The sequence below is a fragment of the Fundulus heteroclitus genome, chromosome 5 (assembly GCF_011125445.2).
Source record: "Fundulus heteroclitus isolate FHET01 chromosome 5, MU-UCD_Fhet_4.1, whole genome shotgun sequence".
Lineage (NCBI taxonomy): Eukaryota > Metazoa > Chordata > Actinopteri > Cyprinodontiformes > Fundulidae > Fundulus > Fundulus heteroclitus.
The window spans coordinates 12,990,938-13,018,112 of NC_046365.1; the positions used below are offsets into that span (position 1 = coordinate 12,990,938).

Consider the following 27,175-nt stretch of genomic DNA (forward strand, 5'->3'; position numbering starts at 1 on the left):
TATATAACTGAATGCACCTTCCCTACTCTGCACCTTCTTGTATGAGCCGATGTGACGAGTGAATTTCTCCATTGTGAGATCAATAAAGACTATCTTATCTTATCTTATCTTATCTTATCTTATTTTTTCAAATAACTCTGGAAATATGACGCTTAAACACATTTTGTCTTTTCTACAACAAACCGGATTAATCAAAAGGATTTATAGATATGTAATTGAGATACAGTGCGTTGCTATAATGGACCACCTGAGTTCAAGTCGCCAGTAAAAGAAGAAGAAGAAGAAGATCCAGTCAGCGGGTGTTTCCTGAACGCAGCACAGACCGAAGTAGCCGCGTGCCGAGTTTCGTTCCCAGTTCACTCGCTAACTGTCATGGCGTTGTTAAAGCAAAGTTGCTGTGTAGCGGGTCGTTTTTCCACAAACCACCGGTGGTTAAGTCCCAGATCGGCTCCACTTGTAAGTATCAGTGAGAACCGGAACATTAGAGCCTTATTTAGGCCGTTTCCTGGCCGCCCGGGCAGCCCTGACACCCGGGGTCACTGGGCCAGGAGGCTAGCATTAGCCAGCAGCGTTTGTTTTGTAACCCCGCTGCTGCTGCTGACAGCTGAGCAGAGTCTGCTCCCAGGTCTCTAAACATAAAGTCTGGACAGTAAATGATTTGGCTGACCAGAGCGACTTTTGTTCACAGGGATACTCGAGCTGTCTGAGCACGGCGGCCAGGTCCTCTGCAGACAGGGAGGACATGAAGAAGGAGCTTCAGAGCCAGGACGGCCCCGGGCTGCAGGACTTCATTTCAGGGGAGCTCTCCGAGAGGAGCAAGTGGGCGGAGTACAGAGGCAACCTGAAGAGACAGAAGGGGGAGAGGTACAGGCTGGGAGCGTAGGAAGCAGAAAAGCTTGGATACGTTTTAACGCATCTCTGTGTTATCAGCTTCAAAGATCACATGCAGCAACACTTTCCACTCCTCTAGAACTTAAAACAGCAAACTTCTGCTTTATGTTTTTTTTTATGTCTGTGACTGACGAGTTCTGCTGTTGTCAGGCTGAGGCTTCCCCCATGGCTGAAGACGGAGATCCCCATCGGCAAGAACTACAACAGGCTGAAGAACACGCTGAGGGAGCTCAACCTGCACACGGTCAGCAGCATGCATCTGGTTAACGCTGAACTTCACAGCCAGCGGACTGCGGAGCAAAGACAGGCTTTAGTAAAGCTGCTGCGTGCTCAGTGTTTCTCTGTGTGTCTTCTCAGGTGTGTGAGGAGGCCCGGTGCCCGAACATTGGCGAATGCTGGGGTGGAGGAGAGCACGGCACAGCTACAGCAACCATCATGGTGAGCCTCTGCCGTGCCGGGCGGCTTCCTTATGTCATGACGGAGGACATTTTTTTCCTACCTGCTGACAGCATCCATGCTACAACGTACGCTCTATTTGGCCTCACATGTAAAGATTATACCCGAAACCTTTAATGACCCCCCCCCCCCCCCTTTGTGAAACAGCGATCTTCTTCAGGTGGCACCACATTACTCCTCTCAAAATGCTGGGGTGCTCCTTTGGATGCTTAACACCGCTCCATCCGGCACTTGAAGTGGGATCAGGGGATTTTAGCCTTGTATCCATCATTGAAATCCATTCCCTGATGCTCCACCCTGCTATTTTTTTTATTTGATATATATTGAAGTCACTGAAATTTCAAAACTCATCAGTTATTGAATCATAAAAAAAAAATAAAAACAGCAGAAAACATTGTTAGCCCTTTTTAGCTTGATGGAGAACCCGTTATGGTGGTATAAGCTGCAGATACGTTTGTTTTCACTGATGCACACGTCGTCTTTGCTTCTGTCTCCCGGCAGCTAATGGGCGACACCTGCACCCGGGGGTGCCGGTTCTGCTCGGTGAAGACGGCCCGTCGGCCCCCTCCTCTGGACCCAGACGAGCCGTACAACACAGCCAAGGCCATCGCAGCCTGGGGGCTGGACTACGTGGTTCTGACGTCCGTCGACCGAGACGGTAAAGCTTCTTCGCTCAGCGGGTCGGCACCGACCGCGTGGTGCAGGTTGACCTCCGCCTGATCGCAGAAACGTTAAAAAAAAAAAGAACCCAGCTTGAGTGAAGGAGAAATGCCATCACATTTATTAATGTGAAATAACAAGATTCCATATTTATTCCCTTAGGAAATTATACAGATAGACTTTATTGTCATTGCACTGTCACAAGTACAAAGCAACGAAATGTGGTTTGCATCTATCCAGAAGTGCTATGCAGGATATAAATATCATTTATAAGTGTAAGATATACATATCTGTATAATCTGATTGAATTTGACTTTGGAAAGTGCCTTGAGATGACATGTTTCATGAAAAGGTGCTATATAAATAAAATTGAATTGAATTCTGACTTTTTAGTCCATTGTCAGAATATATATATATATATATATATATATATATATATATATATATATATATATATATATATATATATATATATATATATATATATATATATATATATATATATATATATATAAAATGGCAGATTGTTTATTTAATATTACCGGTAGTTACACTTTGAATACAGAACCTGAACAAAAACACAGACTGAAAGATGGATAGATGGACTTTTAGAGATTTCATTAATTAAAAAAACAAAAAACATTATTTTCCTTTTTCATACTTCTAGAGATCCAAAAATACATTTTCTACCTTACCAAACTGCATGGGAACTCTGTTAGTAATTCCAGCCAGCAGGTGTGGTTTCCCCAAAAACAAAGAAATAAGCAGCCATCAAGCATTAATTGGCTATGCCTACTTATCCTTATAAGGCCGTGGTGAGGCTGTCATTGGGTGACAGCGGGTTACACCGTGGATAAGTTGCCGGCCCACCGCTGGCCAACAAAGAGAGACACACACTCTGAAGATATGGGTAGGAAGGAGAGACCTTGCAGAACGAGGCCACGATTCAAACCCAGCTAGACCTCCAAGCAGCAGCGCTAACCGCTGCTCCATCCTGCAGCTCTAATCTAGTTGAATTTTAGTACATGACACCAAAATTCATCATAAATACTCAAATCAGTCCGATCTAATGACCCGGTGCGTTTGCAGATATCGCTGACGGAGGGGCCGAGCACTTTGCCAAGACGGTTTCCAGCCTGAAGGAGAGGTGAAGCTTCCCGGACGAACTTGATTTTTAGCGATTTGTTTATTTTTTTTTCCTGTGTACGCTGACGACAGGGAGGGGGGGTACTTTTGTCTCCTCCGTGCAGAAACAGTCACATCCTGGTCGAATGCCTGACCCCTGACTTCCGCGGCGACCTGGCAGCTGTAGAGAAGATCGCCCTGTCAGGCTTAGACGTGTACGCCCACAACGTGGAGACGGTGCGAGAGCTGCAAAGGTCATTTACAGGCTTATAACATAAATAACCCATTTAATTTTTTCCTTTTTAATTCCTTTTTTAATTATTTCAGTAGACTTTCTATTCGAGCTCTCTTGAATTCTTTTTTTCTTTATTCTTAATATGTACCTACATCACTGTAAACCGTCCTGTCCGTATACCTCCTGTATGATACGACTTTATATGTTAACGATTAAATGGAAGACTGCAGAGAAATCAGCTGTAAATGATGCCTGCAGCCACTAGGTGGTGCAAGACACGCTTCTTAGAGTGACAGCCGTTCTCCATGACCTGTTCCAGGTATGTCCGGGACCCCAGAGCCAACTTCGACCAGTCCCTGAGTGTGCTGAGACACGCCAAAAAGGTCAAGCCCAGCGTGCTCACCAAGACCTCCATCATGCTGGGTCTGGGGGAGAGCGACCAGCAGATAACCAGCACCATGGCCGGTGGGTAGCGGCCGCCGTTAATCACGCGCAGACGGGGTTTTTTTTGCGTAAACAGCGGTTTGACTGCTGCTGTGCTGATGTTGCAGAGCTGAGGGAGGCAGGCGTGGACTGTCTGACCCTCGGTCAGTACATGCAGCCCACAAAGCGCCATCTGAAGGTAGGTCCTTCACCCCGCCGTCCTGCCTTAGCCGCTTCCAGACCGACGCGTGATTATGAGGATGTGTGATGGTGTTTAGGTGGAGGAGTACATCCCCCCGGAAAAGTTTGCTCACTGGGAGAAGGTCGGGGCCGATATGGGATTCGTGTACACAGCCAGCGGGCCGCTGGTTCGCTCCTCCTACAAAGCAGGTGAGCAGCCGTGACGCCGTTGGGATGTAAAGTAGAAGGAAACGGGACGAAGAATAGTTTAGATTAGATGTTTGGGAACGAGGATTTAGGAGGGACACAGTTCTGTCTTCATATCTTTATCTTCTTATACTAATCATGCTTTTAACATACTGTGTATATAATTAAGCTGTCTTTTATTGTTGAGAACAATGTCCTTCTTTTTCTTTAGATTTAATTGTCTGGAGGCTCAGTACAGCAAAAATCTCATATCAGATTGTTTTTTTTATTACCAGAAAGACAACATTAAGGGTCCAGGGTATCTTTAGATGACCCTAATAATAAAGATCAGACTTAGTCCTGCAACAACACTGCTTATCAACAACAGTTTTACGACTAATGATAGATTAATGCTTTGCCTTGGAACACTGTTCACAACCCTTGTACTTTCTCCACACCGCGTCGTGTAACAGTCTCAAACTTCACAGCATCGTGCTGTCGTAGCGTTTATGTGACGGTATAAATGACCCCAAAGCAAAGAATTATGGTCAAAAGAAAGCTCACCCGTTCTGTTCAGCTGACTTGAACAATTTATGACTTTAGTTTAAGGCAATGTTCAAGAAGCTCTTTATTTTTTTAGATCTACAATGATTTACAGATCCTGCTTTTATTACAAAAATGACAACTGCTTTTTCATTAAAATGTTTAGTTTTAGTTTCTTTAAAAAAAAAAAAATCTAATTTTTTGCACTTTACTTTTGCTTTTTTATATTTAAAAAAAAAATGAGTCCTGGATCATCTATTGCAATGCATCCATAAACTAATCACACCCCTTCACTTTTTCAACCTTTTTTTGATCCTTACTGGCTTATTGTAAAACAATCGAGGACAGTTTTCTTTAAATTAAATCCACATAATTCATCCATAATTTGCTATCTTGGCTGTGCGCTTCCAACCAGCATCATATTGGAAGATGAGCATTTGACTGACCCTCAGTAGCAGCTTTTCCTAAAGAAACATGTTCATCACCAGGCACACTGATCACCCGCACACAGCCCCACGTCGTCTTCTCCACCCGCGGCTTCACAGCAGGGACGACGTTAGCCGTGTGAGAAGTAGTTCTTGTTCATCTCCTGCTTGGCGTTCAGGCCAAGCGGCTCTAGTTTGGCTTCATCAGACCAGATAGCCGTGTATCGTAACAACAATCCCGCAGGATCACAGGTTCTCCACCGCGCCCAGCGGTGAACCTGAAGTCCTTTTCCACGTATTAATCTGTAGGTTTCTGGTAGACCCACCTGTTTGATGCTGAAAAGCTCCACCTTAGCCTCCTCTGATCTAAGCACGCGGCTCCAGTTTCAGTCCCGGTGGCTTAAAGGAAGCTCTGTGAGGACAGGAAAGTCCAGACCAAACCAAACTATTGGCTGCATGTAGAAACCATTTTAATAAACCAAAGATCCCCGTCGTGCTCTTGGAGCCATTTGCAGGATTATGAAGGTCGTCACACATCTGCCTCACTTAAAGGCACATGTTGTCTATACTTTTAATAATTTGTCACAAATGAAAAGAAACTGATCCGCTTTAGAAATGAAAGTATAAACACCAGAACGCTTCAGATGTAGTTGTTTTTAGGGACTGTTTGGGGTGCCAATATTTGTCCTGTGAAATTGTTAGATGAGTGGGAATTGAGATATATAGTATTAAATCTCTTAACATTTGCCACACTGAACAAATGTACTCAAATTAAAAGGTGGGATTTCCCCCCCCCCTAATTAATCTGAGTGTATAAAATATATTTTTTTGTGAAGGCTTTTTATACATTGTTACCAAGGGTGCTAATAAGTGTTTACATTTATTTATCAACTAGAGGCGTTGATATTTGTGAAACCAGGACTACTGTCTCTTTCACTGATGGCCTCCTGAATTAAAGTAGCTTAAGGAATTAAAATATTTCCAGGGATCAATGCTTCGGTAAGAATTGAGTTAATCATTATCCTCGGCTAACCTTTAGTCTGAGAACGCTTGAGGTAAATAATCCTGCATGTCTGAGTTATATAATACCTGTTAATAAAAAGAAATGAGTAGAAAGATAAGACTATTTTTTTTTTTTTTTGCCCTCCTGCAGGTGAATTCTTCCTGAAGAATCTCCTGAAGAAGAGAAAAGAAGAAATCTCCGCAGCAGAGGGAGACGTTTCCTAAAAGCAGCTCATTTAGTTTCTCTTCTAGTCGCTACAGCAGAGTCCGAGTCGTCACAACGATCCAGTATTTTCAGCAGGAACCTCGCTGATCAGTCCGGATAAAGGGAGCAGGAAGTATTCAGATTTAACCGACCTGGAAATGACACCAATAGGGATACTAGTTTTCCCGCCTCCTCCTGTAGCTGCTCTGAAGCTGGCCTGGACGATCAAAGAGGAACAGAGGAGACGAACCGGTTTCCTCCCCCGGCTGAAAATACGACCTGGAGCTCCTAAATCAGCCTCAGCGGCTCCCGCCTCCATCTGGACCCGAGTTAAAAGCTCTTTAGCAGCAAGTCCTGTTTAGTGCTCTGATGTTTTGTTGCTTTATTTATGATTTAAAGAGGCAGGGGGTCATTAAAACACTAAAATTAAGTAGTGGACGATAAAAAGAAACAAATCTGTTGTACTCGTTTCTAAATGTCTGTGAAATTGAATAGATCTTTTCAACATTTATGGAAAATTAAAAAAAAAAAAATGGTAAACATGTCTACTCGACTCTTTGGGATTCAAACTTACAAAGATTTATTGGAATGTATAAAAAGGTATATTTGTAAAGAATTACAAGTCTTCGGTACAAATTAAAGACTTGCGTTTTATTGCATTGGCCCTTTAGGTGAACTCTCTGGTGCAGAGAGGTTAACGTACAGCAACATGATTTATAAAAATAGCTGTTTAAAAAAAAAAGACTGATATAAATTTCTATTTAAGAACAGTTATACTGAATGATGTGGGACAGGACGCTTGTTTACAGTGTCTGTATAAAACCAGGTCATCTGCTGTGTGTGCTGAAGGGGATTCTGGGTGTGGTGTAAAGTTAGCTGTGCACATGGAATGATTCGTTTGCTAAAATATTAAAAATATTTGATCTTCGGCCACTTTCAGACGTCCACCCAAAGCAGCAAGCCTTTTAATCTCACCAGCGGAGGGGTGCAGGCTGCTGTTCAGGCCCTTCACCTCCGCAGGTGAAATTAAAAGCTGGCAGGAGGAATGTGCTCCATGCAGCGGGGGGGGGGAGGATCAGCTTCAGGCTTTGGCCTTCTTGGTGGGGGGCTCGGTGGGGGCGGTGCGAGGACCGACGATCGCAGGGGTGTACGGGATTCGTGCAGAGGTCACTTTCTTTCCAATGGTCTCGATCTGCAACCAGAGGGAAGAAGTTCAGCCTTTTCTCCTCTAAATAAATGGCATTTTCAACAAAAACTATTAGAACTGTTGCCGCTGGTGCAAGAAAAAAGGATGCATGGTTTCCATTTTATCCCCCCACCACCTGCGTGCATTTCAAGTTCAGCCAGATTAGGAGAGCATGTGAGGACACCGATATTTAAATCTCGCCACAGAGTCTTAGATATAGATCTGGATTTGATTGGGCCGTTGCAACATAATTAAGTTCTCACAGTCTTTGGTATCTCTAACCAGACGTTCAGGAATGTCGTCCTGCTGGAAGGGAAATCCTGCTGCAGGCCAGCTTTTATTTCCAGGCCTGTTCAGCATTTCTGTTTATGTGTTTGGCAGATACCAAGTCGACTTAAAAAAACTCATACCAATTCAATTAATGTCAGACGAACAACAAGTTGTCCGGACCACCTGAGCTGTCGACCCCTGCAGCTCCTCCAGAGCTACCAGGGGCCCCTTGGCTGCTTGTCTGATTAATACTCTGCCTTCCAGTAGGTGGCGTATACCCCATCCATTGTCCGATGACTTAAAGGCTGTTAATTTCAGGGGATTCATTAGGAGGATCAGAGAACTACACAAAAAATAAAACCATGCATCATTTTTTCTTGCACTGCAAAAATAAGCTGAGCTTTGTGATTGTATACCAGGTAAAACCCCAGTGAAAAAGCACAGAGGTGTGTGGTTGCAACCTGTTCTGCTCACCTGGAAGCCGATGCTCTGCAGCTCGGCGTGGAGGTGGTCCAGCACGCGGCGGCCGTCGAATATGAACGCCGGCTTCAGCATCTTCTTGTAGATCTTCTCGTAGTCCAGTTCCTGTAGCGGCGTCAGAAATGACAACATGAAACCTCGTGTGTTCGCCAAAGGAAGAGGCGACGTAGCAGAAGGTAAACGTGATCGTGACCCTGAACATGTCCCACTCCGTGCAGATGACCAAGGCGTGCGCGCTCTGGCAGGCCTCGTAAGGATCCCGAGTCACGGTCACCAGCTCAGACACTAAACGGCAACAAAAAAAAAAAAAAAAAAAAAAAAAAAAAAGGTAAGCGGAGTGCAACATCATCAATACTGCCGAGCTTCAGAAACTAAAACAAATGTTATTCATCCTTAGTTGCAGTGAACAGATCCAGAGCCAGCGTCACAGTTTCACTGTAGGCAACTCATCCTGAAGAGCACGGCTCGTTAAAGGGGAACGATCAAAAGGTTTAAAACTGAGGAAATGTTTGGTAAAGCCTCTGGTGGCCAGCAGAACCGGCCTTTAGTCCAACTAAAATCAGGGGTGTCCAAAGGGGCCAAAATTGTCAAGTCAGAGGAACTCGAGGGCCAAAAAATTAACACCATTTATTTTTTAAAACCAAAGAAATTATGTACATTTTTGACCTGGTCTACAAAATATGATCATTTTAAATAAATAAATTTGTCATATTTTGTCAGAAATGAATGTGTAAAATATTGTAGATCCAAATAAAAATAAATCATATGTATTAAAAGATGGTCATCTAGTTTGCAAATGATTTTCAATAATTTAATTAATTAATAAACTGAACTTTTTTTGGTCCAGCAATATAAGAGCAACATTTGGGTCTGCACTTTGGACATGCCTGACCTGTATGAACCTGGAATCTTGTAGGGAGGTTTTTAGACTCAGCTGCCTCTGAATGGCCCCTGTGTCTACAGGCTGAATCCCTTGTTAGGGGGCGTGGCCAAGCATTTAAAGGGGGAAGTCTCTATGAACCCTTTGCCCAAACTTTGCTCATGCTTTCAAATTCATGACAAAGCACAAGCTCTCAACGAGGTTACCCAGGTTGAGTGTTTATTAATCTTTAACACTAAATCACACAGTGCTGCAGTCATGGTCAAACAAAGCGATGAACTCTCTCTCACACACACACACACCTCTTTGTGGGTTGTCCTCTGAGATGCTGGGCTGGGAGAGGTCATGGATGATTTGCTCTTTGAGAACCTTGGGGTCATAGATGAACAGCTTGGCTCCCTCATCCATCAGATACTTTGATATGTAGATGCTGGACGACTCCCTGGAATACACGCGTAAATACAGGCGTCAGCGTTGGTCCGGGCTGAAGTTCACTGCAGGGAGGCTTTGGAAAGCTTCCAAGTGGAGGAAAAACACTGACCTGCGCTGACTCAGCATGTTTTTAACAACGAGTATACCTTTAAGCTTTCTCTACTCTACCTGGTTCAAGTTCCCAACCCAATCGCCGAGCCCATAGAAATGAAAAGAGGCTGACCTGGTGTCCCCCGTGTCCTTTTTGAAGGAGAAGCCCAGCAGAGCGATCTTTTTGCCGGTAACGGTGTTGAAGAGGCAGTCGATGATCCGACAAGCGAATCGCCGTCTTTGGTACTCATTCATGTCTATCACCTGATGATATTCAGAACGGCAATGAAACAAACAAACAAAAAAAAACGCAGAGAAATGAACGGTCAGATTTAGGTTCTCACCTGCTGCCAGTAGGACGCCACCTCCGGCAGGTTGAGGGCCTCGCACAGGTACACCAGGTTGAGCACGTCTTTCTGGAAGCAGCTCCCCCCGAAACCTGGACAGGGCAGCGGTAAAACGCGCGTCAGGAAACAAACCGGAGCTCATGGAGCTGCCTGGCGTAGCGTTGAGGGTCATTTTTTTTGCTCGTTCGTACCGACGCTGGCTTTGAGGAACTTGCTGCCGATCCTCTGGTCCATGCCGATGGCCTTGGCCACCTCCTCCACGTCAGCTCCCGTGGCCTCGCACAGAGCGCTGATGCTGTTGATGCTGCTGATTCGCTGTGCCAGGAAAGCGTTGGCTGCCTGCGAAATCCAATACACACACAGATAATTCAGCGTTCCGCCATGAGAAAGAAGAAACGTACAGCTTCTGTGGTCATTAGTTTTATCGCTCGTCTTTTCAGACGGATGACAGGCTCCAGCTGCTGAAACATTAGGGTCTGTTTTTCATTCCTATATAAAGTTTGACAGCTGATAATTGTCTTAGAGATTTAGATCAATCGGCGTTGCAGATCAGTGGCTTCTGGAACGGATCCAGAGATGCTGAGGAACTGTAGGTTTACTGCCACTAATATTAATACTGCAATATTCAAAAGAGAATGTCGCAACCGAGTGTTTTCCTAATAGGACTTTGGTCACTGAGGGATTTCTGGGCTTCACGTGATCAAATGAGTCATTTTTTTTTTTTTTTTTTTAAATCTCTAACACTGTTTGAATTCTCGATCGTGGTTAAAAACACTATTTGAAAACATCCTATTTTCTCTGTTACTGTGAATGATGGCTTTTTTTTTTGTCTGATAAGAACAAGCGAGTAAAGTAAATACAAAATTCATCAATACTCCAAACAAGCAGCAGCTGAATCCCTTAAGTATTTAGACATGATTTCTAAATGAGTAAATTGATCTTTTTGGTAAAAAAAAATTTATGTTTAATATATTAATGTTAAAAAATAATCAGTTTTTAAAATCGATAACAAAACGTTACATTAAAATACTGTAAATCACACCGTCACAAGTGTTTTGTTCTGTGCTATAAATAGGCTTGCATTGGACTGGATGTACTACAACCTGAGGGTCCGTGCACATATAAATATATTTTTTAAAAAGCTTTGGTTTTATTTTTTACCACAACAGCGCATGTTTTCTCGGGGTAGAGCTTAAAGTTTTGAAAACAAGGTAGTGGTGCAGGAGTAGTGCACGTGACGGCATGAACGGATGCCTCAGTCCTCGACCTGGCCGTCCCAGGTTCAGGTCCACCCCCCTTCAAATAAAGGCCACTAGTGCCATAAAGATAAAAAATTATTAATATTATTATTATTATTATTAAAATCTGTGTTGTCGTGTGGACAGGAAAAACTGAATCTGTGTGGGGAGGCCCTGGTGCATGCACAGTATGACTTTATGGTGGCTTCTTTTTAAAGGTATACTATGCAACCGGCGTTGATTTTCCAGCGAGGCTCCCCCCAGAGGGCGAAAGTAAAAGTGCACTGTCGTAAAGATGCTCAGCTGTTCTGATTTCTCCGTCAAGCCAGGCGCGGTTGTTATGAGCTTAGCAGACAGGCGAACGCAACGAAAAGTGGAAAAAACGGCAGTACAAACAATGACTAACACAGTGAAAGTATGAACATCAGGGTTTCCCGCAGCGCTATTTTGGCGAGGCGGCCGCCGCGGCAAGATAGCGCTGCCGCCTCAGCAACATTGAAAAAAAAACAACAAATCAATAAATAAATAAAAATAAAATAATAATAATAATAATAATAATAATAATAATAATAATAATAATAATAATAATTAAATAAAACTCGATATGCTTGCATGTTTATTTGACGCTAACACGCGGTTCTTTGTTGTTGCTTTCGCGCGTGCATATAGTGAATAGCAGGGCAAAAACACATGGAGTTCTCGCCGTAAAGCGAGACCGACTCTCGCGGTCTAGCACGAGACTTCTGAGCCTGTGTGTGCGGGCCGAGGGCTCTTGCAATTGCAAATGCGGTATTTCCCCCACAGACCACCAGGGCGGCCGAGAAAACCTTTGTTCGACCTGAAATGACTCATTTAATCATCCAAAACGGTATGGAACACATTAATTAACTGAAAAAGGTTGCATAGTATGCCTTTAAGCAGAGTGTTTGTACACATACAAAAAAAAAGTAAAACACGCTGCCTACTAGAGGCGCGGCAGTGCAATTACACTGTTTTAGCGTTTGTACTATTGACTATTGTTGCGGGTGGAGATTCTAATGAAAACGTCACGTACACGGGGTCTGATTGGGACTTAGGATTTTATTGGAAACAGTTTCTCTTTAAAAGTCCTTTGAGATGACATTAGTTGCAAATTAGTGCTACAAAATAAAACTGAACTGCCTTGAATTTAATTTTCTGAGTAAGCAGTTTCGTTGGGTTTTGGGATCCAACGCAGTATCACAGCGTTTATGGTCTGCATTATCCACTCACCAGTTTGGAGAGCTCAGACGACCACGTGTTGGTGGTGATGATGCGGGATTTGGGGACCCAGTGTTCGTACACGGCACACAGCGCTCGGATCGCCCTCTGACCCTCGGGGGTCTCGTCCCCGCCGATCAGGACGCGATCCGGCTCCTTCAAATCCCTCACTGCCGTTCCCTCGGCGAGGAACTCTGGGTTGGACAGCACCTAAGGTGGCACGCTCGCTTTCAGCAGCAGGAAAGCAGAAGAAACTAAAAACATAAAAACGTATAAAAGGCACATACTTGCAGGTTAAGGCTGGGTTTGGTGTTGGCGTCGAATATCCGCCGGATGCTCTCGGCAGCCCGCACGGGGACGGTGCTCTTCTCCGTCACGATCTTGTAGCCGTCGGAGACCTCCACGATCTGCCGAGCGCACGACTCGATGAACTTCAGGTCAGCGGCGCGACCCTTCCCCATGCCGTAGGTCTTGGTTGGGGTGTTCACCTATTGGGGGTGGGGGGGTACAGTTATGAGGCGAGATGCCAAAAAAAGAAAGGCGGGTAAACGTGATGCACGATGAGACTGAGGCGGCGCTGCGTGACTCACAGAGATGAAGACGAGGTCGGCGTCCCTGATGGCTGACGGTATGTCTGTGGAAAAGAACAGATTTCTCCCCCTGCATGATTCAACCACCTCCTTCAGGCCCGGCTGAAACGAGAGGAGGTGGGAGGCTCGGTTAGGGCGGCGAGCAGAGAAAGTGTTTCACAAACACGAGAAGACCACGATGACCGCCGCTAGTCATGATGACGTAATGCTATGCGGTCACGGGGTGGACGCGGCGGACATTGCAAAACCCCGTCTGGAACTCATTAACGTCTCACTCGTTCTGCCCTGAAACACTGGAGCCGTTCCTTAGGAACACGCAAAAAAAAAAAAACAGCACAAATATCCCGGCTGACCCTTTTGGAGAGACGAGGCGTGGCTTTTTAGAACGTGAAGCCGACCTTTCACATCCAGCCGCTGTCGGCCGCGCCTTCTACGTGTGAGTGTGGCAAAGGCGAGATAGCAAATAAGAAAAGGCAAGCACATTATTAACCTGCGACCCGCTGCCTGACTGTAAAACCCAGTTAATCCCCGTTCCACCTGCGGCCGGCGTGTCTGTGGGAGAGAGCGCTGGCGGCGTACCTCGTAAATGGGCAGCGTGTCGGAGTTCCAGGCTTTGATGCGGGACTCGTTGACGTCCACCACGGTCACCGTGATCTCCGGGCACATCTGGGCGATCACGCTGCACGTCGGTCCTCCTACGTACCCGGCTCCGATGCAGCAGATCCGTTTTATCTTGAACATCTGGTCAGGAAACACGCACAAAAGAAAAACAACGAGGAAATGTGAATGGAGTAGAGCGCTTAATTACGCTTGGTGTAAGAAATCAAGTTTGGTTCTTAGTGGCGACTATTTATGGAAATGACAAAAATCAGACAGCCTGACTAAAGCCTCTTTAATCAATATTTGTTGTTTTAAGAACAAAATGCAGATATGAATATATTTCCCTTTTAGTCCAGACTTTTGTTGGGAATGTTTCATGTTTTAAGGTAAAGGAACTTTTTAGAAACTGAACTTGGGACGTTTTAAACCAGAGATGATGCCCCCGACCAAAGAACAGAGTTTCCCCTTGATGTTCTCCGGGTGGTGATGGGCAGGTCAAATTAAAAAAAAAAAAAAAAAAAAAACATTCATTTATTTTTCTCTCTATTCATTAAATGTGTGAAAACTGAGAATCCCCACCTTTTTAGTCAATGAATGCATCGAGCAAAAAGCAGTTTGTAAGAAAACCACATATAGACTAAAACTGAGAACATGTGCTTTGATGCAGAAACTTGGAAAAATCAAAACGATAAATATCCTAAAGCCCTTTCTTTTTGTTTTTTTGTGTATTATAGTAGAAATAAACGGTATTAGCAGTCCAGACCTTGTAGAAAAGCAGAAACCGGAGGATACGTCTGGAAAATATAACAGGGAGGTTCCAAAGTGTTTTGTACGCACCAGATTCAAATGGACCAGTTTTTCCTTTCTTCTGGCAATGGTTTTACTTTTACCAACAATTTTGGACATTGTAGTCATATTTGTAATTCAGGTGTGTGGAGCGGCAGCCTGGTGGATCATGTGTCAAACTCAAGGCCCATCAAGGCAATTTATACGGCCCTCAAGAGCCAAAAAAGGCATATTATGTCATAAAGTAGAGGCATGCATCCTTTCAAATTGTGACTTTTAAATTGAGCTATTCATGAGCTATATTGAATGTTTTTCAATAGTTTTTACAAACAAGTGTATTTGAATGCATTTGAATTTAGCCCCCTTTAATATGATACCCCCAACAAACTCCAGAGCAGCCAACTGCATCCAGAAATCACCCAAGTAGTAATGAAAGTTATTAATCTCCCCTTAAATGTACCTGTTCTAGGAATATTACAGCACACAAGTCATCAGGACGAACAAGAAACGTACCAAACTGCTCGAGGATGACGTAGAATCATTAATTTGCTAAGATGTTAAATATGAACACCATGTTATAAACGAGCTGTTCAAGCACATTGACTTTTGCTCATAAGAAACTTCTCAAGTGCCGAGAAGATGTTTAAACCTGACTATCTAGACCACATGTTTCAAACTCAAGGCCCGCAGGCTGAATTCGGCCCTTCAAGGCAATTAATCGGCCCTCAAGAGCCAAAAAAAAGGCATATTATGTCATAAAGTAGAGGCATATATCCTTTTAAATTGTATAAAGTGGCTAAAACTATGCCTCCTGTGGCAAATGTTGATTTTGTAACTGTAGTAACAGCATCATGCAATTAGATGTCAGTTTTCCCACAACTCATTAAAACAAACCAGAAAGAGAAAAGGTGATGCAGAATTTAAAGTGTAACTCACCCCAATATTAACTTTTTTTGCAGATAAACTGTACAATCTGGGCCCAAGGGTGCTACTTTTAAGTTACTGTACGTTTTATTTTTCTATGTGAACTGAAATTAAATTATGAAATCAAATGTAACATCTATAGATGTTCATTCGGCCCTGATGATGCCAAAGTGAACCAATCCAGAAACAAGTGTCACAGCCCTGCTGTAGACAAACACTCTGCTCTGTCTCCCCCACGATGCTGTAAGTGAAAAGCTGCTTATCGTCACCAAAACGCTGTTACAGATCATCCAAATGAAGCTGGAAACAAATCGTCCTGATCTGGGCCCAGGGAACTCCCACGGTGCCATGTCTCCTTGTTGGAGAGGCCAGGAGAAGCTGGGTGCTCCTCCGCCTCTAATAAATCTGTACGTTCAGTTCAAAGGAGGCGTTCTCCTTCTGCTGCTCTAAACCACACTGCTTCAATACGCTTTAAAGACTCTGACTCTGTTGCAGCTACGGGCATCAAGAAGAAGAAGAAGAAGTAGAAGAAGGAGGAAGAAAAAAAAGCCTTTCTAGTCACACAGAAACAGCCACTAATTAAAGTTGTAGCCCACGCACTGAGATCCACGGGCTCCCAACCAAACAGTCCGGCTTTGTTCTTGGCTTCTGCTTTAGATCCCCCTGAAAACGGACCTGTTCCCTACAGCGAGTCCCCATCCGGACCTTCCCATCCTGGGGGGGGGATAAAGGAGCCTCTGTCGCCGCGGCGGAGCCACGTCTGCCGGCGGAGGAGCGGAGGAGGGGGAGGAGGAGAGGAAGGACTCCTCTATCAGACATTCCTCTGCGCTCCGGTCCGGTCCGACAGCTGCCCACGGTCAGGCAGCAGGTCACCGGACCAGAACTGGTCCACTTCTCCCCCGCCGACGCGGTGCCGGACATTTAGACCCCCCTAAGCCTCCGTGAATGAACGGAACCGTTCAGGCTAGCTAGCGGAACCCGGCTAACGGATGGGTCCCCGGCCAGCTCGGTAATCTGTGTACCTCAGCGGGGGTTCGGCTCGGCTCTCCGGGTCCAAACGGCGGGGAGTTCCGGTCCTCCGGTTCTGTTTAGAGCTGGACTGAGGCGGTGGGGGACGGCAGGGAGGCTCGGTGCTCCGGTAACTTTCTGAGCCCCAGCCACAACTTTAACTAAATGGTCGAGGGGAGGACGTCCCGCCCCCCCGCTGCGCTCCAGGAAGAGCCTACCGGATGGCTTTTCAAAGTAAAAGCACGACGCTTTCGCACTTTTTTCGTCACTTTTCAACCACATTGTTATTTAATGTCGTTTATTATATTTTATTTGGGGTTATATTTAGTAAGTGAACGAAAAGTAGCACACTTGTGATATTTTACATTTAAATTAAATCCAAGCATACACCCTGTAGTCAGCCCCTTTACTATGACACACCTGAATAAAACCCAAAGGCACTCAATTGGCTTTCCCAGTATATTCATGTATGAAATTCATGGATGAAAATCCAGCTGTTCAGTGATGGCCTTAGAAGTTAATTAGAAATTAATAATATCTAACAAACGAATAAACTAACAAACAACATCATGAAGACAGAGGAACGCGGGAGGCAGGCCAGGTTCAGCTCAGTTGTGAAGAAGTTTAAATCAGGGTTGTCTCAAGTCAGAGACATGAGAGATATAAAAAAAAATAAAAAAAACTGAAAGTGGATAAACAAGGTGGGCGAGGTTTTTAGCAAGGTGTGTAGCAGGTCTCCAACCACAGTAAAGAGGAGGGGAAGGGAAGAAAGACACAGCTCCACTGATCGCTGTAAGAGAAGGGCAGGAAATGTCCCTGTGCTGGATTTTGCTACAGCTGTAAAATGTAAGGATTTGTACATTTCTCTTCCAGTGGCCGGTATATGCTCAACAGCTGTATAGTTTGATGACCCCGTTTGAAACCTTCGCCCTGAGTCGCATTACAGCAGGAGTAGTATACAGGGACCATTTCCAGAGTACCGAGGCTAAAAAAACAAACACTCAAAAGTGGTATTTAAGCTCTAAGTGATAAATGCATGTCCCAAGAGTTGCTGATACTTAAAAATATATGAAAAAAGTATCACATTTATTTACAAATATGTTATTTTCAAAAAGCCATAAAACCTTTATCCACATTCGGGAGGCTTTTATTTGAAAATAAATACATAGGATAACAGCATTGTAGAACGTCACTTTCCAGACGGGACGGTTTTATTAGGAGGGCTCCACGGCGGAGGAGGACTGTCCTGAAGTATTGCTTGTACCCGTCTTTCGGCTTTTCTCCTCCTCTGCTCTCGATCCTTTCGTTTCTGTTTGATAAGCAAACAATAATGAATAGTTCTGCCCTCTATCCACCCTGATTGTATACAGCATTGCACTTACCAGCCAGTTTTCATACATCTCTAAAGCCATCTTTTCCCTCTCTTCCTTTATGTATTGCTCTTCCTCTGCTTTCGTTTGAATCTCTTGGCGCTCCTTCCTCAGCTTCTCGTGAAGAACATCTTTCTTTCTATTGCACCTAATTTGGGGTGAGGTAAAACAGATTGAGGCAAGCTGTATCTCGTTGTGGTAGGCATTTAGAAGGGGTTGAAACGGGAACATTTTAGCTGAGAGTGCCTCCTTGTGGCTGGTGAATTTCACCACCAAATAGAGAAGCATAAAAGGACAGAGGCCTATTTTCATTTGAAGGCTTGGGAAATGTGAGGATGCACTGAATCTAGGGTGTGCATCATAACATGTAGTGGCATTATGCTTCGATTAATAAAGTCAGAATATGTTTGAATCATATCAAAACCGCAGGCAGAGAGATGATATTAATTACGACTCACCAGTCAGAAAAGGCAGATTTGCTTTCTTTCTGCTTCTCCTCTTCTTTCTCCTGCTTCTCCAGCTTCTGCTTGTTCTCCGTCTGTTTCTGCTTCCTGTATCTGTCTCTCAGCAGCTGATCGTGCTCCCGCTTCCAGTTCTCAAACGCCTGTACTCAGTTTTAATCAAAGCACAGCTCAGCGTCAACCTGTTACACTTTCACGTGTGTCATAGTTTTTAAAGGAATTCACAAAGATTGGCCACTTTACCTGCTTGGCAGACCGTCTTTTTTCTTCCTTCTCTTCGATCTCTCTTTGCTCTTTACTAGTCGTGTTTTGTCTTTCTTTTGCCTTGGCTTTGAGGCTTTCTGCCTTCTTTTTTTTCCAAGCTTCATAAGACGCAACGGCATCTTCTTTTTTAGACTGCTTGCGGACAGACAGATGGCCAGCATCGTTCATTTGACGTTCATAACCACATCTTTAAGTTTACTGTACAGATGGTAGAAAAAGGCGGAAATTTACCTTCTTCTGTTTTTCCTCCATAAGCTCGTCTTTCCTCTTCTGCTGCATGTCTTCTCTCGACTTTTCCCTTTTCTTTTTCAGCCATTCCTGTTATGAGCATAGAGGGTTCTTACTCAACTAAATATGTATTGTAGATATAATGCCACAAAGCCTGTAGGCGAGACACAGCGAACATGTGGAAGAAGGTGCTCTGGTGACGCGAGACCAAATCTTGCTGTTTTTGACCAACAGGCAAAAAAAAAAAACTGAATCTGCCAAAAAATTAACACTGCACATCACTCTAAATGCACGGTGGTGGCAGCATCATGCTGTGGAGCGGTTTTTTTTGTGAGCAGGGACGGGGAAGCCTTTCAGAATAAATGGAAAGATGGATGAAGGTTAATGCAGGGCAATCCTGGAAGAGAAATCCTGGAGTGGAAGGTAGTTTTTCAAAGTAGAGGCCCAGTGGCCTGAATATGGTGGCTCCGCTTTTCAGTTTCTGATTTTTATTTATTTTTTTAAAACCTTTGGAAAACCATATATCCTTTCTCATAATCGTGCACTACCTAGTGTTGGTCGTTCACATACATGTCAGATAAAGGGCATTGAAGTCTGTGGGTGTAATGTGACAACGAACAAGAAAAGAGGCCATGTAACAAGCTGCATACACTGAAAAATGCCCTCTGTCCCACGGTTAAAATTGGCGCTGTAACCAATATTGTAAGCCTTCGAAAAAAAACAAATAATCAAAATATGTTCTAGAAACGTAAATAACTTGGTCAGAAAAGGTACAAAATCTTAAAAGTATTTCAGCATTTTATATTGTGGTAGAAAGAGATAAACCTTTGGTTGCTCAGTGTGCTCTAAGATGAGACCACATTTTGGTCTCATCTTTTAGTAAAATCAGGGTTCCTACAGCATAAGGCAAGTTAAATTCAAGACTTTTTAAGACTTTTTAATGCCACTTGAAATAAAAAGTTAAGACCAACTTCACGATAAACAAGATAAACCTGGTTGCGACAACTTCACCCAAATGATTATTTTAACATAAACCCTTACTTTCTGGCTCAGTAGACATGTTAAAGATTTTGAAAGACATTCCATATAGGAAGAAAGCTAAAAAACACACAAATTACAGATATATTTTTAACAACTACTGAACTGAATTCACAAACTTTGTTTTGTTCCCTACTAAAATAAACTATAAATCAGTGCCAACTCTTTTTCACAGCTATGGTCCGGCCGCAACAGTTTTTATTGGTTCCGCTATCGGGACGGAACCAATAATGGTTACATTGAGCCGTTCGGTAAATTTTAAAAAAATATAATTTTGTCAATTATTTTACTGTTTGGTAAGGATTACAAAAATAAAATCCTATTTATGACCTGGTAACAATTTTAAGACCTAAGAAAGACTGATTTAAGACATTTTAATGGCAATTAAGGCCTTAGTTTTATATTACAGAATTCAATGCCTTTTAAGACTTTTTAAGGATCCGCAGGAACCCTGAAAATGGTGGACCACATGACAGTGCAGGGGGGGGGGGGGCACCTCTGACTGAACATGTTCGTTCCTCACATGACATAAAACACATCAAACACTACGGTGACTATGAGAAAAAGAACAATTCGAGCTCCTGTGGTGCTAGACAACACAGACTCGGTCTAACCTGGTAAACTGCAGCTCTGATAGTTTCTGCTGCAGGAGGAGAAGTCTCCTGTAAGGACAGTTTCCGGTCCAGAACCTTGAGTGTCCCCAGATATTTTGACTCCACCTTCCTGGAGCATGCGCTCTGAGACCTCTCAGTGGGCTTAGAGTGAGAACTGGATGACCTGAGGCCAGAAGAGAAAACATCAATGGTCAATTGTTTTACAGTCACCTTGATGCAGCACCATCAGTGAAGCCTGCTCACTCACTTGGTATCCAAGGACTTCTCAGGGGCATGAGAGCTTGAATCTGAGGGATCTCCTGGATGTCCCTGAGTGGGGAACATTCAATCAGGTCAAGTGTATGCGGTACAAAGAGGCCACCACTGCCATGCTAGACAATACACAGATTGACTTACGTTAAATTCTTCAAATGATGAGGAATAGTCTCGCCCTCGCTCTTTGCTGTCATCAGACATAAAGTCATCTGAAACAGCAGGTCAAAAGTCAGCTGGAAGCATGCCTTGCTGTCATTGATTTTAAACAACAGAGCGGGGCTGTAATCACCTCTGGAACCAGAATTAAACGTAGACCTGGTGGCGGGTTGTGACTGATCGCTCTTATTTGAACACGATTTGCCGGGGCTACACGAGGCTGTCTGATCTCCGTCTGTCCACTGCAATCAACGACACAACAAACACGATCTTTAGTGTGCAACTTAAAGCTGGCCAAGAGAAGAGGAAGCAGATTTTTACCCATAACACTGTGAAGAACATGTCTACATTTAAATCGCACCGATATGCAGATGACGCAGTGCTGTTCTCAGTTGGCTCTGCTCAGACGTAGGCTATTTTCAAAGCTTCAAACTGTCCTTCAGATGCTACAGGAAACTCTGTGCGCCATAAACTCGGGTCTTAATGTGAATAAAATTAAGTAACTGCTGTTTCTCAGAAATCACTCCCACATTAACACCCTTTGGTCAACTTTAGCAGTTTTAAATGTGTGTTTATGAATATATAATGTTGGTATATTCCACAAATATGTATGAATTAGGTGGATGACATTCCTTTATTTCAGAGGGCATATTAAGCCTTTTAAGTAAAAAAAAAAGTGAAAGGCAAGATTGGCCTTTATTTTCTGATGGGTCTATGTTGACTTATCAGACAGAAATGACTTGTTCAGGCCATATTTTTGACTGTAGTGACAATATCTATATATGAAGTTCCCACATATTCTAGTATTGTAGCTAGATGAGAACGTTATGGTCACCATTCAGCGTATTCTGAGGTCTTCAAAGACAGGGTTTCTTTCAAATGACAAATCTACATAGCAGATTGTTTGAATTATTTTTTGTAGCTTTTAATTATTCATGATTATGTCGCCCCTTTAAATTAAAATTCTGCTTATGCAATGGTTAAGAATTTTATGCATTGAATGTTGATATGGTTACATTGACCATTTTTATATTAAAGGTAATTTAATGTGTTATTTTGGTGGATTACGGACTCTGGAGGATTTTCTGGGATCGTGTGTGGAAACGTATTTCATTGTTAAAATATAGTTGATGGGTAAACCATCCTCTACCAACAACTCCTTCCTAAATAAGTCCTGACGTTACTAGCTCAAGACTGGATTATCTTAAATTGGCAGAGACCTGGTGAGTGTCCATCATGAGCAAGAATGGTCCAGTCTGATCAGCTTTAAATAGTGTGTCCGTTTTTATCACCAGACCCACCTCAGTGACACACATGAACATCCAGGGATCTGATGTGGAGATAGTGGACTCTGATGAGTACCTGGGTGTTCCCCTGAACAATAAACTGGACTGGAGTCACCACACTGATGCTCTTTACAGGAAGGGTCAGAGCAGACGCTACCTGCTGAGGAGACTGAGGTCTTTTGGAGTGCAGGGGGGCACTCCTGAAGACTTTCTTTGATTCTCTGGTGGCACCAGCCATCTTTTATGATGTGGTCTGTTGGAGCAGCAGCTTATCTTTAGCTGAGAGGAAGTGGCTGGATAAACTCATCAGGAGGACCAGCTCTGTCCTGGGATGTCCCCTGGACCCAGAGCAGGTGGTGGGAGACAAAATGACTGTAAGAAAAATCACCTCAGTGATGGAGAATGTCTCCCACCCCATGCATGGAGCTGCTGCAGAGATGGAGAGCTCAGAATCAGAATCAGATTCACACGCCTGAGCTTCTCCGAGATGCTGCTCTACTATCATGCATATTGCATTTTATCTCATATTGTTCTCTAAATAGGCTGGTGTTTTCTTCCACTCTTTTTCAATAGTTTATCTTGAAGATTTTGGCTTTTTTACCCGAGTATGCCATATTATCAATAAATGTGCAATATTTACTCTGGTATTTATTTTACTGCTATTTTTGGTGTTTCTGATAAAGCTCATCCTCTGTTGCTTTATAACTAACTTAGGAATACACCAGCTTGTTCTTTTCATTACTCTAAATTGAGTGTAACTCTGTCTGTGTCTTTGCCACGTTCACGCCTGAATTTCCCCCAGTGTGGGACAGTAAAGGAATTTCTTTGCTTATGTATCTCTTATCAAGCTAAACTGGAGAAGTAAACTCTTGTTTCCTCTGCTGTTATTCAGTTAAATAAAAAAAATTATACTTTATTAATCCCAAAGATAACTTAAATGCTGGTGTAACTCATAGGGGTTTCTTCAACGGGTTGTTGTAGATGGTGGTGGCTGCAGGCAGGGCAGACCTCATGTAGTGGTCTGTCTTACAGCGGTTCTGTAGAAGCCTCTGACTGAAGACACTCTGCTGTCGCATAACAGATGAGGATGCTCAGGGTTGTCCATAATGTTCTTCATTTGATGAAGAACCCTTCTTTGCACAATCATCTTCAGAGGTTCTAGAATAATCCCCAAAAACAGAGTCGGCCTTCTTTATAAGCTTGTTGAGCTTCAGCTGTTCCGATGCTGCTCTATACTGACACGTAATCCCAGCAACAATGGTCTACCGGCTAAACTTCACTTTTGAGTACAGTTCTAACACCTTCAAGCTCCTGCTATTATTTGCATTTCTCAAGTTCACTTTTCCTTAGAGTACCCAGAATTTAGGTCATGAAGCAATTTTCCGTTTGTTAAAACTCACCGCCGCTGTCTTTCTGGGAGAATTTAAGGCTATTTTAAAGGCGTTCTGTTAGAAAAATGTGAATGTATTCATTTTATTTGTATTAAGTTACAGGCATTCGGTTTGTTTTAAGAGTCGGCCATCAGGTGTGTTCTGTTGTTTTTAACTTCAAACAGGGAGAACAAATGGTTCTCCCAGATAAGGAATGCCTTGCTTTATCCAGCTGTGAGTGTTGCAGGTGACTGATCACCACCCCCAACAAACTTGCTCCCGTATTTGTGTGCAAACCCTCATGTTATAAACTCATGACCCCTCCTGTCGCTTCTTTGAAGTTTGATAATAAAGGCAGAGAGAAGGAGGTGGCTCAGTGCAGATGATCCCAGACTGTCAGGGAGGGAACTTCTCCGTTTGGTTTCCTCTGCCCGATCCTGCAGGACAGCCTAAACTTGTGTTTGTGTGGTTTTCTTTGTAGGACACTAAGGGGTTATTTATTATAACCCTATCACGTTCTGTTACTGAAGGGCGTAGCATCCATTCCTGGGCTGGACTTTGTGCCTGTATTACATGGTTCCGTTTTATTCTAACTATGCACTTTGGCAGTACTTTCAAACTTTCACTTTCTGGAAGCAGGTGAGATGTCAATCTCAAGTGACTTCCTGGTTAAATAAAAGTTGCACGAATAATGGTCCATTAATGTGAATTCTTACTGCTATGTTGCTGGATGCATCAGTTGAGAAGGGGATGGACACAGAAGATGTTTGGGGTCTGCTGAAATCCTGAGAACCACTTTCCTCCTCCGCCGTCTTCTGTGAAAGGTGTGACTTCAGTCCAAGCGTCCTTTGCCGAGGTTTAGGTCTAGGTGGCTCTCTCTCTGGAATGGTGTCTGAATAATCCCACAAAGTGAAAACATGAGGATAACTCTTTATAACCTGGTATTAAACAACAGTAAAAGGAGCGAATGTACACAGACCGGCGGAAGCAGTGCTGTCACGGTGAGGTGGAGATACTGGCGGCATCTGGGAGGTTTCTTCCACCACAGAACTGGTCTTTCCTTCTGGACCTGGAGTCTCCACCACACTGGCGTCAGACGGTAATGGCAATGAAAGCGCATCGTCTGATGTTTGATACGACAGACTCGAGGTCTGTTTCGTGACCGGACAATTGGTAGGTTCCTCACTAGAGCGGTTCATTTGTGAGTTCTCATGACTAACATTTGGAGGGTGCTGGGAAGGCAAGAGCTCATCATTATTCACGTTCCCGTCATTAGAGGACTCCTGTGGCTCAGAAGCTGATGTGTCTTTTGAGTTTGAGCTGCTTCTTTGGGATTTCAGGAATGAAACTTTCTTTGGCCTGCTACGTTGGTCCTCTTCGTCTGAAAGTTCAAAGGTGTTGAATGTCGCTTTACTCCTCCCAGCCTTGAAGGCATCGATCCTCTTCTTCCTTGAATTTAGGAGTTCGTTCAAAAAATCTGAAAAACAAGGAATGAAAGGTAGGTTCAGTTATTGGACTGAATGATTTTTAATGGTAAACGTCTACAATCCAAATCAAATCAAATAAAAAATAGTTTTTTTTTTGTGCCAAATTTCCCTGAAATCCATGTCTTTTCACATATGGCTCTGTCGTTTCTCTGCAGTCACACAGAAGTAAAGACTTTGGCGTTCACAAAGGATGGATTTGTGAACGCCTCGGGCGTTCTGTTAGATGTGGCATCATCCAGGGAAGACAGATCACCCGCTACTACCATCTAATGTAGAACAGATTACTAGATCAATGTGTGCTTCTGTGCTTTTTTGTCTCTCTTGTTGTGTCTTTGCTCTGTCTTCTGTAACCCCCAGTCGGTCGAGGCAGATGACCGTTCATATTGAGCCCGGTTCTGCTGGAAGTTTTCCCTTCCCGTTAATGGGGAGTTTTTCTTTCCACTGTCGCTTCATGCTTGCGCAGTATGAGGGATTGCTGCAAAGCCATGTACAATGCAGACGACTCTCCCTGTAGCTCTACGCTTCTCCAGGAGTGAATGCTGCTTGTCGGGACTTTGAAGCAATCAACTGGTTTCCTTATATAGGAATGTTTTTTGACCAATCTGTATAATATGGTTCAATTTGACTTTGTAAAGTGCCTTGAGATGACATGTTAAATGAATTGGCGCTATATAAATAAAATTGAAATAAAAATGTAATTTAATTGAACCTTTGGCAGAGGATTTTCAAGATGTTCAAAAAAAGAAAAAAGACTGATATAATTGGATGTAAAGTCTGTTACCTCACGTGATGTCACTAAAGGTGTGTACATGTGAGATATTGTTTTTAGGAGGGTAGATTTTACCTTCATGAAACAGAAATTTACAAATACACGGGCAAAGGATAACTGACTTAGACACGTTACTCTTTAAATGACAAGCAATATCCAAACAGAGTGTGACATCATTTACAGAAAAGTCTGGCTGATAGCTTTAAAGTCCTCATCTTTTGCTCTAGAGATCGTCAGTCTTTCTGTGATCCTACTTTTTTTATGCTGGGACAACTTACCATCCTCCTCGTCGTTAAAGTCACCATAATAAGCGTGTTCCTGGGCTTTTGCTTTGCTTCCCCTGGAAGACACAGCAGCCTGGAGTTCATCCTGCGATAGAATGATTAAAACAGAGGTTTATAAGGGCTGATGCTTTAGCGGGTTTAAAAACCCAAAGTAAAGACATAAAAGGTCTTACTTGGAATGTCGTTCTTTTCGATGTTTTCGGACTTTTTGTATACGCAAGTGTCCTCACCTCCTGATCTGTCATCGTGTAAACCCAACCGTGGAGAGCAGTTGGCTCTCACACGCATTAGCATGCTAACATCAAGCGTTTGCTGATGCTAGTTGGCCCCTAAGCTTCTTTCTGTTCTGCAGTACTGACCATTTACCGATAAAGTAACCCTGACGGCAGCCAGGTTGCCGTGTGTCGTCACAAACAACACCCGGCTACATAAAAATGGTATGTAACCAAAGCCGAGCTAGCGTTGCTGTTTGAGCTAACGGGGTTGTTGATGGTAACCCAGGGAGACGAGAGGGGGAGGGCAACATTGCGCATGCTCACACGATGAAATATTTTAAGTTCCGTTTTATTCCATACTTTAGCATTTTCCTTCAATTGACATGTATACTAGGCAATATAGAGAGAACAACGAACCTAGCTTACATGCTTTTGGACTGCGGGAGAAAGCCAGATTACCCTGACAACAGGAAGCCTCCTGGCCAGGTTTCGAACCCCCGACCTCTGTGCTGTCAGCTAACCATGTCAACATCATCCAGAGATAAGAAAATAAAACAATCCCCCAGAAAAAGTACAAGTTTAAAAAAGCAATTTATTTTATTTACAGTTTATTGAGATGACATGTCAAATTATTCCCTTTAGAATGACCAATGGAAAAATCTTCATTGACATCGCTGCAACAAGTGCAACAATCAGTGTTTTAATTTTGTGCGTGCTTGTTTTTATCTTACTGCTGTCTGCACAACATATTGTCCCTTGGGGGTAATAAAGTTTACCTCGCTATATCAAACCATTCCTATTGGACTTACACTGGTATTTTAACGTCGATTTGTCGATTTGCTGAAGGTCTCTGTTTGGAAGGCCTTCTTGCCATGGCCCTAATCTTTAGCACACTCCACAGATTCTCTATTCAAATCAATTCAATTTTATTTATATAGCGCCAATTCATGAAACATGTCATCTCAAGGCACTTTACA

General features: G+C 43.4%; 3 protein-coding genes across 4 annotated transcripts; 1 reads left to right on the top strand and 2 right to left on the bottom strand.

Moving 5' to 3' along the window:
• Positions 1-308: 308 nt before the first annotated feature.
• Positions 309-7,073, top strand: lias (lipoic acid synthetase). The gene is made up of 11 exons (XM_012865505.3): positions 309-456; positions 689-864; positions 1,042-1,135; positions 1,249-1,329; positions 1,849-2,005; positions 3,097-3,154; positions 3,258-3,386; positions 3,687-3,832; positions 3,919-3,989; positions 4,069-4,180; positions 6,278-7,073. The coding sequence occupies exons 1-11, from the start codon at positions 373-375 to the stop codon at positions 6,349-6,351; spliced, it is 1,182 nt and encodes a 393-aa protein (XP_012720959.2). The 5' UTR covers positions 309-372; the 3' UTR covers positions 6,352-7,073.
• Positions 6,895-16,612, bottom strand: ugdh (UDP-glucose 6-dehydrogenase). The gene is made up of 12 exons (XM_012865504.3): positions 16,416-16,612; positions 13,663-13,824; positions 13,084-13,185; positions 12,781-12,981; positions 12,506-12,703; positions 10,208-10,355; positions 10,014-10,108; positions 9,803-9,933; positions 9,450-9,589; positions 8,461-8,552; positions 8,262-8,372; positions 6,895-7,523 (listed from the first exon to the last, which is right to left on the bottom strand). The coding sequence occupies exons 2-12, from the start codon at positions 13,822-13,824 to the stop codon at positions 7,413-7,415; spliced, it is 1,491 nt and encodes a 496-aa protein (XP_012720958.1). The 5' UTR covers positions 16,416-16,612; the 3' UTR covers positions 6,895-7,412.
• Positions 16,613-17,510: 898 nt separating this feature from the next.
• On the bottom strand, positions 17,511-26,786 carry map9 (microtubule-associated protein 9). Of its 2 annotated transcripts, none has more exons than XM_021318058.2 (13): positions 26,157-26,786; positions 25,978-26,068; positions 24,423-24,920; positions 24,160-24,335; positions 20,921-21,029; positions 20,773-20,840; positions 20,624-20,685; positions 20,377-20,539; positions 18,728-18,814; positions 18,476-18,631; positions 18,230-18,375; positions 17,784-17,919; positions 17,511-17,710 (listed from the first exon to the last, which is right to left on the bottom strand). In XM_021318058.2, the coding sequence occupies exons 1-13, from the start codon at positions 26,226-26,228 to the stop codon at positions 17,591-17,593; spliced, it is 1,884 nt and encodes a 627-aa protein (XP_021173733.2). In that variant the 5' UTR covers positions 26,229-26,786; the 3' UTR covers positions 17,511-17,590. The 2 variants fall into 2 exon arrangements, with proteins under 2 accessions (XP_021173733.2, XP_035992828.1); XM_036136935.1 differs by having other exon boundaries at positions 18,476-18,628; positions 26,157-26,780.
• Positions 26,787-27,175: the final 389 nt, after the last annotated feature.

Excerpts from the sequence above, each read along its gene's own strand:
- ugdh (XM_012865504.3), bottom strand. The coding sequence starts at position 13,824 with ATGTTCAAGATAAAACGGATCTGCTGCATCGGAGCCGGGTACGTAGGA. Across the intron at positions 12,704-12,780 it reads AACCCAGCCTTAACCTGCAA|GTGCTGTCCAACCCAGAGTT; the intron begins GTATGTGCCTTT and ends GTGCCACCTTAG. Across the intron at positions 9,934-10,013 it reads TGGCGTCCTACTGGCAGCAG|GTGATAGACATGAATGAGTA; the intron begins GTGAGAACCTAA and ends GAATATCATCAG.
- map9 (XM_021318058.2), bottom strand. The coding sequence starts at position 26,228 with ATGACAGATCAGGAGGTGAGGACACTTGCGTATACAAAAAGTCCGAAA. Across the intron at positions 26,069-26,156 it reads CGAAAAGAACGACATTCCAA|GATGAACTCCAGGCTGCTGT; the intron begins GTAAGACCTTTT and ends ATTCTATCGCAG. Across the intron at positions 18,632-18,727 it reads TGGAGGAAAAACAGAAGAAG|CAGTCTAAAAAAGAAGATGC; the intron begins GTAAATTTCCGC and ends TCTGTCCGCAAG.
- lias (XM_012865505.3), top strand. The coding sequence starts at position 373 with ATGGCGTTGTTAAAGCAAAGTTGCTGTGTAGCGGGTCGTTTTTCCACA. Across the intron at positions 1,330-1,848 it reads CAGCTACAGCAACCATCATG|CTAATGGGCGACACCTGCAC; the intron begins GTGAGCCTCTGC and ends GTCTCCCGGCAG. Across the intron at positions 4,181-6,277 it reads TCGCTCCTCCTACAAAGCAG|GTGAATTCTTCCTGAAGAAT; the intron begins GTGAGCAGCCGT and ends GCCCTCCTGCAG.